Genomic DNA, 12981 nt, shown 5'->3' with positions numbered 1-12981 from the left:
CCTCCCACTCATTCCCTCTCACCTGAGTATTTATCCTTCTCACCTGTGCCCCATCTACTCATCCCCTTCATATACCACACTATCCCATTCATTTCCTGTCTGGTCTCGACATTGATGGACTCTCAGACTCACCCTATGCACTTACCAGTATTCTTCATCCCGTTGTCGTCTTCCTCAAATCATCCGCTCCTAGGATTCCCTTCTGCCATCTGCAAAGAGAGACTTCTGTTTGAAGAACTATTCCCTGATACTCACCATTGCTCTGTCTAGGCTGTGTTCATTTAATAAACTGCACAAACTTACCTCCTGGTAATGCTATATGCTAACGTTTAGGCTTAAGTTCCTCTATTGAGTTACAGTTACATTTTGCAGGTCCATACTGAAAAAAAACTTACCACTTAGAAACATCCATTAACAACAATCTCCAAACAATCTTCATCTGATACAGACTCAAACATAAGATCTGTTTATACACACACACACACACACACACATTCTGGTTTCCATGTTTTGTGGGGACATTCCATAGACGTAATGCATTTTATACCATACAAACTGTATATTCTATTCCCCTTACCTACCCCAGTCCCTAACCCCAACCATCACATAAACCCTTCTCCTACTTCACATTTTCAAGAAACATCATTCTGTTTGATTTATAAGCTTGTTTCCTCATAGGGGCATCAAAATGTCCCCACAAGGTCACAAAAATACTGGTATTCCTATCTTTGTGGGGACAATTGGTCCCCACAACGTGATAATTACCAGGTACACGCGCACGCACAAACACACACACACACACAAACACATAGAACTACTTAAGGAGCTGCTCTAAGAAACAGCCAGAGCTCAGCATTATTATTCATGACCTTTTCAATTAAGCTAATAATACACCATTTCATTTTAAAGGCAAATTCTAGGGTTGTAAATGGACATGCAAGCCGTCTCTGGATCATTTTTGCATTTATTAAAGTAACATGCCTTCTATGTAGATATTAGAGAACAATTGAACAGATTATTACAATGCATTCTTTGGCACCTTAAATATCTCCTTTAACCTGATCTGATATTATTTTCCAGTTACAACATTTTTAAATTAAAAAACATTGGTTCTAAGAAACTGTATAATTAGAATGACCACTTAGACTATTGGCACTATTTTACAGAGAACCGTAGTTGAAACAAAAGCTAAAAAGTGGCTGTTGTTGAGCGATTTTCAAAATTCCATTGTTGCAAAGAAATCTGAGACTTGCCAGGGAACTAACAACAAACCTTTGAAAATGCATTGTGTTGTCATGATATTTCTATGGCCTGAACGAGGAACTGCGTGCTGTTGTTTATTCATTAGAGCAAAACAGATTTGACAGATTAAGTTTCAATTTGAGTTCTACTGAAGAACAACTGCGCCATAAGCTCAACTTTAATGCACTCATATTTGAATTTAAACAAGATTTTTATTTTTTAACACATGCATGAAACAAAGCTTCGCTCGCTGCCTTTTTAATTTATACAGAACTCTTAAGAAACAATATTGAGTGTTTGCTTTATGACAATCACAGCAATGATGTATTTCACCTTAAATTTTTAAGTATAACTTGGATTCAAGTCATTTCAACTTAATATTTTTTGACTTAACAACTTAACATCTTGACTAGTGATGGGTTGATGTAACTTATAAATAAAGTTGAAGTAATTTGAAGCAATATTAACTTTATTTTATGCTGTGGGTAACAGCAACTCATTGTTGAAATGAAGTTAAATATATAACCCAGTAATGTTTTTATAATGTGTGTAATGAGACTAACTAAAGTTTTCAATGAAGTAAAAAATAACAAATTACAATAAGTTTGTTTATAAAAAGGACCGTACAATAACAAAAGTTCAGGACAAACATTCTTGTCATTGTAATGCTGAAGTTGAATCCGATGCTGCAAGGTCTCTTCATAAACAGTATTTTGCTAAATGTTACCATGCACAGCTGTTTATTAAATCGTATGTGTGAATTTAGAAAAACCTTATTGTTTTAATCTCAATTAAATTAGACTTTTTCTTCTAAGTTTCTATAGGTAGGTTTCATTTGTGTGTTGGCTATGTGTTAAAACAGACAGGTAATCCCATTTATCATTTAAGTGGAATCGATAGTAAAAGAATTCTCAGACAGGTTTTACCTGAATTAATTTTCATTGTTTTCTGCCTCTAATAAGCTTTCAGTAAACTGATTCATCAGTGTGGCATTGTGTCTGTCAATATACCACGTGCAACACTGAACAAAACAATAGCATACATTTTGTTATATGTAGTACTTTTAAAATGTCATATTAGATTAATATACTTTTATTTTGAGAATTTTGTCTCAAAGAATAGTTTTATCTTTAACTTTAAGAATGCAAATAGGTGGAAAAAACATTTGTCTTGTTTTTAGTACCAATATCTAAAAAGTCTTAAATCAAGATGCATTTTCTTGGTGACCTAATAAAATAAGTCTAGTTTTAGACAAAAGAAATCAAATATAAGTGAATTTGTGCTTAAAACAAGCACAAAAAAAAAAACGGGCAATGAGGTAAAAGCATCCAAATTTTTCTTGAATTAAGTGTTTATGAAAAAAGTTTTTTTGTCTTAGAGCACTACGATGCCGTATATCTTACTGAAATTTCACATTACGTGTTTAGCAGATGCCTTTATACATAGCCACTTATAATGCATTTAAGATTTATGTTTGATCAGTTTTTGCATTTCTTAATTTTGTATTTGCTTTGACAAGATTCATAATAACTTGGATCAAATCAATGTGTGGTTTCACAATTTAACCATGTGATTTCTCAGAAGAGGCAAGGAAATGTCCGCTCATTTTTCTAATTCAAAAGCACAAAGGGCAGCTTGAAAACCAAACCCTAATTGTTTCTCACCTGTGATGTATATAAGCAGGTGCACAGGTGCACTTTACAGGTAGACTCAGATCAAGACTCAGATAGCATGATGTCTTCAGCGGTGGTATTGAATCTTCTGCTTCTGGTGTCCATCGCTTCAGCAGGACATTATTATGGAGGCTCACTGACCTTCACACCTAAAGGAACAAATCCAGATGGTAGCATAAGGGTAAGGTTATTATAACTTAAATTCTTTATAAAGTATATGTAAAAATGTGATTAAATAGAAAGGAATGCTATATTAGAATTACATTATTTGTTTGTTTCTTCATTTATTTACAAATGTTCACAAATTTGTGACCAATGTGAAGCACATTAAATGCACTTCAAATAATTCAGTGATTGCTATCATTAAACAAAAAAGGAACATATCTACAACTGCTGCATGTTAATTAATTAACATAATCAATATTAATCATAATTATATTTCAGCATGATACGCAAGACAAAAATATTTTTTTATTAAAAAAATATTAATTTATAAAAATAGATCTAGTTTTGTTTAAATGTATTACATTAATTCCCCATGATCATGAATTATTATTATTACACATCAAATCTTTATAATCTGTTACAATACCTACTACTGAGTGCTATTTTTGTAAAAATGTATGCATAGAAACTACTTTGGTACAGCAAAGACTCTATGGCATAACCGATTACTTTTCAAAAACAATTTGAACCTTCTTAAACAAAGACGCAGAAGCACAAAGCTGTACTGTATACCTGTTGCAATGCTATGTAACTCATCAGCTACTCTTCATTTTCACCAAAAGGTTGAATTTCGCATCAAGCAAAACTATGATGAGGTCTCGTGCTATTATCAACCATATAACTGCGTCTCTGGGAATTGTGGCTATGAAAGCCATCAGGTCTATGGTAAGGTTGAGCGCAGCTCCAATGGCAGAAGTGGTTACACTAACACTTGGTGCCAAAATGAAGCTGTCGTCACAAGAAATATCCACGGAAATGCACCATTTGATATGCAGTAAGTCTTTTTTTGAAAACTAGATGTTGTCATCTTAAAATAGTTAACATTAACTGAATAATAAACATTTTGTGTTTTTTGTTATAGGGATTATTCTTGCTGCTGGGTGCCCACAGTTAACTATGTTGGTAATTGGAGACTCCTGACACACGTAGATCTTGGCATAAGAGCTGACACAAATAAACCCAACCACTCCCCTCTCACCACTATTTTACCACTTATACGGTAAAGTCACATTCTGCAATTTCCTTAATTGAAATTGAAATATACATTATTTATACATGTGCATACCCTATAAATCAAACACACAATCTTAAAGTTTTTATTTTCATGCATTTTTCTGTTTTGCGATTAATCAGATTATGATCAAATTAAAATATAGTATAACACTTTCTAATTGACGTCTTTTTTGTATGTTTAAATCATTAAGTGTTCCTCAAAACTGCCCTCGTACATACCACTTGATGGCCTTTGACCCAGATGGCGATCAGGTCAGATGCAGATATGGACTTCAGCAGAATAGTGAATGTGACAGGTGTGACCAGCCAAGTGGTTTCAACCTAAATCAGGTAAAAAAAAAAACGTTTCACAAAACTTTGACATAAAGAGATAAAAGGTGTCAATGCACTTGTTTTGATAAACACACATTTATTTTCTTATCAGCATGCCTGCACTTTAGAGTACAGCATTACTTACAACACAGGAGTCTATGGATTTGAGTTGGTTCTAGAGGACTTCCCTAAGAAACACACCAATCTCGCCTACACTGATGGCTCCCGGTCTTATAGGTGCCCTCTAGGGAGTGCAAGACAAAACACAATGACTACAACTGTGCCTACAACTTTTCCATGGTGGTGGCGGTATAACCAACAAACTACTACTAATCCACCCCTAACTACCACTGTGCCTACAACTATTCCATGGTGGTGGTGGTATCGCCAACAAACTACCACAGTTCCACCTACAACTACCACTGTGCCTGCAATTACTCCATGGTGGTGGGGGCCGCAGACCACAACAACAACATCGCATCAGCGTTCTTACGAACCATTAAGCAAGATCCCGCTGCAGTTCAGTTTTCTTGGTAAGGTCTTATATGTCACTGCCATGATTAAAAGATCATGAAATAGATTTTGAATTCTTGTTTGAATATAACTTTAGTTGACCCACCTGCTCCGTCCTGCACTGAGGGGCTCTACATACCACACTTTTTGTCACCAACTCCACACGATGGAGAACGACTCCACAGTGCACCCCTCCGTGAGCTAGAAATTCGGGTTAAGGCAACAGCAGCTTACACAACGTAAGAATTCACGTCATACAAATAAGTATGTGTAAGTGCAGTCCAGGGGCAGAAATTTGGCTCAAATTTTGGATCAAAAATGTCCTTCAAATTATTTGGGGGAAATATAATCATGGCAATTCGTACATATTTTATGAGTTGGCTTATTCGTATTAATTTATACGACCACATTTCTATGTTTTTAACAATTTGCATTGACCCCTGTGAGGTTGGGGTTAGAGGTGGGGTTTCATTAATGTTTTTTATGATAATCATAAGTTTTTGTATGATTAACTTTGTATTAATTCATACGAATTAGCCAACTGGTAAAATACGTATGAATTCTCATGAGATCAGACTGGATATACATAGTGTTGTATTTTATTGAATAAAATAAGCATTGATTTACAAGCTGAAAATAACATTTATTAATAAGTCATGTTGCATTGAAAAAGTTCTCAAAAATCTCTAAAAATCTAGTCCAGGTGGCATTTTAAACCCTTAATAAATAAATGTTAATTTCTGACACTGGAACAGGTAAGTGTTTAATACGGGCTCATACTTTTTTATTCCTAGGGTTAATGATGTCATCATTAGTGGCCCTCTTAACATAACTAAGCACCCTATGAGCTCTGGAGAGTACGCCATCAGATGGACACCAATGAGGGACGATCTTGGAGAAAGTTTCCCCATATGTTTCATTGCTGAAAGCTCAGATGGGTGAGAGCATAGCATTCATTCTCAATTACAGGACTTCTAACAACCCTAGAAGTGAACTAAATTTGGATGTCTTTTCCTGTATTTCCAGAATGAACATTTATCAGTCTGAAATGAGATGTGTTATTGTCACAGTTGGACGTCACGACGGTTTGTAATTCTCATTTTAATTTTCAATATCACATTTAACAAAGTAAACGTTGGCATCTTAGCTCCTGCATGCTTTTGAATCAGCACAGACGATGCATAATTTTGATCGATGAATTCTTGATTGCTTGTATTCACAGTTAAAGCGAATGTGATTTGCACTGAAAGCAACATGGTGGTTGAAATTGAGCAGCAGAACTCTGTCGGGCTACACAAGGACTTTCTGCGACTCAACGATCCTGCCTGTACCCTGGACTCAAACGGCACTCATGTGCTAGCAAACATTTCTCTCAACGCTTGTGGTAATTTGATCGAGGTGAATCATTTCTCGACGGATTTGCCTTTACTCTACAAACACGAAATTATGATTTCTCTAAGTTTACGCTGTGATTTCTCTTATAGGAGGATGACCAGTACATCATTTTCAAAAATGAAATCATCTCATCTGATGACTCAAGCGGTATCATTACCAGAAAGCATGAGGTGGCGATTGAGTTCTCCTGTCGTTACGAGAAGAGCAGCAACATTTCACTGGAGTTCACTGCACAGAGACGCATAACCACCATCACGGAGAGAGGCTTCGGTACCCTCACGTATAGTTTCGGTCTCTTCGAAACAGAAAGTTACACCATGATGATGAACGCATATCCGCTGGAATATGAACTTGGGGAAATGATGTACATGCAGATTGAATCCCAGTCTTCAATTAACAACACAGAGCTTTTCGTCGAGTCGTGTGTTGCGACGCCATACAATGACCCCAACTACCAAATGCCCTACACAATCATCCAAAATGGGTAAGACACAGTCAAAGGAATTCACAATCTAGCCATTTAAATTTTCAGTATTGCCTCTTCGTGATTGGGGCTCAATTGATTTTTTTATTTACTTCAGGTGCATCTTGGATGAAACAGTACAGTTTTACACAAGCCATCAGTCAATGGTCCGATTTGGCATGGAAGCCTTCAAATTCATTGGACTGCATGATCAGGTCAAATAAAGTTATGGTTGAATGCATGACCTTTGCAGGCAAACTATATTATAACTTTATTATTTTTCTTTTTAGGTGTTCATCAGCTGTTCAGTCATCTTATGTGAGGTCAACAACCCCCTTACCCGCTGTTCTCAGGGCTGCACAAACACCACAGTACCTCCACCATCCCACCATCATCGCAAAAGAGAGGCACCAATCCAGACATCCAGTCACTCCATCTCTCAGGGACCCCTGCGCCTAAAGAGAAGCGTGGAGCGTCAAGGTAACTATTTTTTTTAACCAAATGATTAACTAGAAAAAGTTAAAGTGCAATAATTACTTTGCTGATTTTACTGTGATGAACTCCACTGACAGTTCATATTACATACTAAAGTATTTACAAATGCCTTCTTTCTTCCAGTATCCTCCACCGCTTTGAATCTGAATCTGGTCTTTATTGCTGGATGTCTCCTGGCAGCGGTTGGCATGGTTTGTGCTGTCTTGATCTACAGAAGCAGAAGACAACAGATCAAATATCAACCTCTTCAATCAGCTGAAATTTAATTGTCAGACTCAAGAAATGCTGTCCCTTGTCTTTACTTTCTCAGGGCGGATCTTGGCTTTGACAGATTTTTGAATGATTAAACAGATTATTGTATAATATAGTTAGCTTCGTTTTCAGCATTTGTTTCAGCTATGATTTGCATATCTTATATATACACACTGCATAGTGCATATACGATGTAATATACTTTTTTTACTATTGTTAATTACAAATAAAAAATAAACAGAATATCTGATTGATTTTAAAAACTCAACACACCAACATAAAGGGTCTTAAGTCTGTTTTCAAACCTATGCCCGTTTATGAGAAGACAGAAACAAATAGAAATGCATTTTTCTATTATTGGCTATGCGTTGTCAATAGTGACTTACTTTCACAAATTAAGATGGATTTTTTAATAATAACATTCTCGTGTATTTTAATGTTGCCTAAAGTTGTTAGCACTAAAAAGAGAGAGAGAGAGAGAGAGAGAGAGAGAGAGAGAGCAATATGAACCTCCAGGGGTAGTTTTTCGGACAGGGATTAGTTCAAAACAGGACTAGGACTTAGTTTAATTAGGAAATATAACTAGTTTTAATAAACATGCCTTACTAAAAACATTACTTGAGTGCATTTTAAGGCAAAACAAAGAAAAACGGATGTATTATAAGATATGTCAGTGCAAGATGTTTTCAGTGTTGACAACTCTTACATTTATTTTAGTCTAGGACTAGTCTAATCCCTGTCCGGGAAACCGTCCCTTTGTGTTTTTGCAGTTATAACAGACCCTTTTACTGTTTGTACACAATAATGACATCTTGGCAACGGAAGTTTGGCAAGAATCAGCAGTGAAGCAACACAGACAAAATTATTTTAAAAAGTTGACTTTTTTAAAGGTGAGTTTTTTAACTTTTTCAACACAGCTACCAGATCTGTGTAGCATAGTGGAGTGGATAGAAGACGTTAAGAGATGGCCAAATATAAAGTGACCAGATACATATATACATATATTAGTACATTATATTAGTGCAACCAATCATACATTTTGATGCTTGGAAACCGTTTTGATAAACTTTTTGAGTTGCTGTTAGAACCACTGGGGAATAATACCACTTCCGTTGCCAAAATGCGCGCGCAGGCTGATCATGTGAGCTGTAAAGGGTCAAATTAAGTAGAGGAAAATCATATAAACCTGAAGTAACTGAGTTATACTGACCATCTGTTATGTGAGTTTAAATTTAATGTTAGCCTATTATGATATCCAAGTTTTTTTATAACTTTGTATAATTGATCGTGAGGAGAAAGTGTTTTACCTCAGTGGGGTATGCAACGACGTGACTTTTCCACGTACACGCCAGAGCTCGCCTTGTTGAAAATGGCTGGTTTTCATGGGCTGCTGCGACTAGCTTAAATTGAATTTAGTTGGCCTTAACATTGATTCTAACAACTTGCCAAACAACCAGTAGTCTGTGAACACTGGCATATGGCCAGACATTGCTTTTCCTGACATATATTTGTCTTGCCTAACACTATTAAACCATACCACATTTGTAAAACACAAGGCTCATCATAATGGATGTTTTTTAATGAAGACTCACTGATGAAACTTTGCAACTACACAGAATAAGAGTATGCATTGGTGTATTTTTATAGGGAAATTTTACATACCTGACATGGCTACTGGTACTGATTTACTTCTCTTTTCAGTGTTTTTGGCAGTCTGTAAATCTGTCGATCACACAACTACTTTTCCCATTTTAGACGAGTTTTGCACGCTATGCTAATGCTGAGACTTTTTGCCCCTCAGTAACCGCGTAACAGCGTTTACTTTCGCCGAAGATGACGTCACATAAATACCCTCTATTCCCGCCTCCTGGTGTACACGAGCTGCAAATGTCTCGTGTATCCAAAATTATTTAAACAGATTTACTATAAACTTGTTCTGTTTTGTAAGGTATGTTTTTAAAAACTACTTAAAACTCGTAATATAACTAAGCCCTAATCCTGAATTAATCTCAACCCTGTCCGGGAAACTGCCCATTTGTCACACACATTTACAGTATGCACTGAAGTTACAATACTGTAAGTTATTGTTTTAAAAAGTAATAGCATTGTGATCATTAAAAACTTTTATTAAACAACTGTGAGCTATTTTATTACCTCATATATTAGAAAAAACACATCAAATATTTTTGCTTGTGAAAATGAATCTTTCACCAGAGAATCTTTACCAAAAACCTAAAGAAAAATGTTAACATCTTGACTAGTGGTTGAAATTTTTATAACATTAGAGATGCTTTTTAATTTTCTGATTCAAACAAGAGGGAGTGTATCTGTGTTTACATTGCAGGGCAAGCTGGTGTTCAGATTGGTAACTCCTGTTGGGAGTTGCTTGGACTGTAGCACGGCATTGAGCTGGATGGAACCATCTCTAATGTTGGCAGCTCACTGGCCGGTTTTTCTTTTGGCACTTTCTTTAGTGAAACTGGTGCTGGGAAGTACGTTCCTTGAGCTGTGTTCATTGATCTTGAGCCCACAGTTGTTGGTAAGACCTTTTTTAGCGCTGTCTAGGTTTGTCATGTTTAAGATGTTTCACATCTGCTGTTCTCCCTGTGATGTTATAACTGTTTTGGGGGGAGGTTTTCTTAATTTTTTCCTGTATATGTATACAGGAAAATATAGGTAAAATGACCCCGGAAAATAAGTGGTTACAAAAATATAAATTTTTAATGATGCAAATCTTTTTTTTACTTCCCATCTATACATTAATGCTGTGTTGGGAGATAAGAAGTACTTTTGTACCTGTTTACCACTAAATTCCTCAACTACACCATTATCCTGCCTGTATAATATCATATTTTTATGAAATTCACAATTTATGATCTAAATATAATGTGTTATGTTCTGCTTTGTGCACACAGAAATTATGGGAAATCTTTAGTTCTGTTTGTTGGCATTGTTTTCACTTAAAATGTAACAAACCCTGTAATATGACCTGTCCAGAAGTTCATGACCTAAAATTTTGTCGGTTTTAAAAAAATTATTTACTGTAGGCCTGGAGATTTATTATATTAAAACTAGTGCTGGGCATAGATTAATCTAAATTAATCCCATACAAAATAAAAGTATTTTTTGCATAACATGAGTCTGTGCTGTGTATAATTATTATAAATGCGCGCACACACATTCATATGTATTTAAGAAACACTTATGTATATTTATATGTTCTATATAAATAAAAACAATATATAAATAAAACATTTCTTAAGTGTCTGTGTGTGTGTGTGTCTAACCCAAACTCATATATTATACAAAAAAGTACTTTTAGTTTGTATTAGATTAATCTATGCCCAGCCCTAATTAAAACATTAATTAAATATCTTAAAATCGTTTTTTTGTTTTGTAAGTTAAAATGCATGTATTCCCTTTTTAAAAAACAACCAAATAGTTGTTTTCAGATGTTTTTCTACAATGTTTTATTTTTAGTTTTATAAATCTAGTGTGACATTTTGATATTTCACTTGTGTATCCACGCTGAATTTGAAAATGTTTCATGATAGATCATAATTACATCCATTCAGAACATCTAGTCCATCAATCAATGAACAGTATTGTTAATGTAGGCTACATTTATGATGGCTTATCTCAAAAACAATGATACCTTTGCTTTGCCTGAATATTTAAGTCACCAACATAAAGCAATCATTACATATAGGAGAAAGAAAGAAAATATCTTCTGTCATATAGTTTTAAGCCTTAAGCATAAAGATACTGTATTATATAGAATTCAAAATACATTTTCGTTCAGTAACTTATATATTTTATCTTATATATTATGTAATTTTTTTTCTTTACTTCAGTCATTTTAAATGTAGGCTATAAGTTTTGCTTTAAAACCACTGTATGTAAGAGGTTTAAGATGCCTATAGACACAAGTATTGTCTAAATGGATTTATATCTTGTGTCAGGCCTTTGTCATGGCGAGGTGTTGTCGTCCATGGGAAAAAACAAACGAGTAAAGAAACCAGGAAAACTTTCTCAGGTTCCTTTCATTACAACTCACTTATGCAGATAATGCCAACATATGAATTATTTGAAATAAGATACAGAGGACAGAGTCGACATTCACATATAAACCCTGTGATTTATTGCATGAGGCATATAACTGACCTTTTGGTTTTGTATATAAAAACCTGTAAATTATAGGAAAATTTACCTGCAATGTGTAATACAAGTGTGTGTCCACCAGGTGGCATGCCAGCATTGTAATGCATATGTGCTTAAGTTACATGAAGGGATTCAAGTTTATTTAGCTTATGCAATGTGAATTAGGCCTATTTTTTGTTTATAGTTTTTCTCAGTCGCTTTGGAGCATTTCTCAAATAATAAATTATTTTTTCAAATCACTTTGTTCAATCTCCACATCATCAAGTCAGCAAATTCTCATTATTTTAGACAAATTGCAAATGCTTTGATACAATCATGCAGATGATTATGTACAATTGTCTGCTGTTTTTCTACATTTTCATTTGCTTATGTAATTTTCATCAAAATACATTATACTGATTTCTGTCTTGCACCTCAAAACATTTAGGAATGAGTTCAATGTACAAGGTATGTCATGCTAAATTATTGACCTTTGTGTCATAATCTGTTACCCTAAGCATGTCTTGAATTTATATATTTTATTATATATGAATTTATAAATTGCTGCCAAGTAAATATTGAAATTTTGAGTTACAGAAAATTTGACATTTCTTACAGTGAACCTTTCTAATTTTGTCATTTTTTTATTAAATATTTTCTTTTTCAAGATCAAAATGTGTGCAATTTGTTACAGAAAAAAAGGTAAAATTGTGAATTTGTCCACAGTTTACATCAGAAAATACTGACACATATAATTATGTTGGATTATTGACAACATGGCTAAACATTTTGAAATGAACAATGACACAAAAACTTGTAATTTGATGGTATTGACATATTCACTGACATAAAAATGTGCTTTTGAGAGATGAACTAAGGATTTTGAACAAGTTACAGGTTTTGCAGGACATCCATGTTGTGCAGTTTGTACGAATTGAGAAATGCATGCATATTTTTGCATGCATTTTAAAAATGTTTCAAGAAATGATCCAAAGCGACTGAAAACTGTAGATAGACCAAACTTTGCTTACATTTTAAAATGTATGTTCATTATAGAATTCTACATAGCTTTTATGATTATACTTATTTTAATTATTTTGGGGGGGCTGGAAATCCCAATTTTAGATTTCACCAATAACCCTGTGCAGAAATAAAGAGAGAGGCCCATCTGATGTTCCTTACACCCTAAAGGAAAAGTAATGGTCTTTATGAAAAGAAATGAAAAAACAACACACTGGCAATTTAGAGCATTACAAA

At 34.6% G+C, this 12981-nt stretch overlaps 1 protein-coding gene and 1 long non-coding RNA gene across 2 annotated transcripts in view; one reads left to right on the top strand and one right to left on the bottom strand.

Moving 5' to 3' along the window:
* Positions 1 to 4459, bottom strand: part of LOC135739816 (uncharacterized) — a 92859-nt gene extending 88400 nt beyond the window's left edge. The window contains exons 1-2 of the long non-coding RNA XR_010529042.2: positions 4374 to 4459; positions 2907 to 3064 (exon numbers count right to left, since the gene is read on the bottom strand). This is a non-coding gene — a long non-coding RNA (uncharacterized lncRNA). The remainder of the gene's footprint in view (positions 1 to 2906; positions 3065 to 4373) is intronic.
* LOC135773266 (uncharacterized) lies at positions 2965 to 7854 on the top strand. Its single transcript, XM_065282741.2, has 13 exons — positions 2965 to 3096; positions 3704 to 3915; positions 4003 to 4140; positions 4346 to 4484; positions 4579 to 4999; positions 5077 to 5218; positions 5774 to 5917; positions 6006 to 6064; positions 6202 to 6377; positions 6464 to 6858; positions 6956 to 7052; positions 7128 to 7317; positions 7456 to 7854. The coding sequence occupies exons 1-13, from the start codon at positions 2974 to 2976 to the stop codon at positions 7596 to 7598; spliced, it is 2379 nt and encodes a 792-aa protein (XP_065138813.2). The 5' UTR covers positions 2965 to 2973; the 3' UTR covers positions 7599 to 7854.
* The last annotated feature ends 5127 nt before the right edge of the window (positions 7855 to 12981 follow it).

The sequence above is a fragment of the Paramisgurnus dabryanus genome, chromosome 9, assembly GCF_030506205.2.
Source record: "Paramisgurnus dabryanus chromosome 9, PD_genome_1.1, whole genome shotgun sequence".
NCBI classification, from domain to species: Eukaryota; Metazoa; Chordata; class Actinopteri; order Cypriniformes; family Cobitidae; genus Paramisgurnus; species Paramisgurnus dabryanus.
Note: the sequence above shows the minus strand (reverse complement) of the source record. Positions and strands in the feature narration are given on the sequence as shown.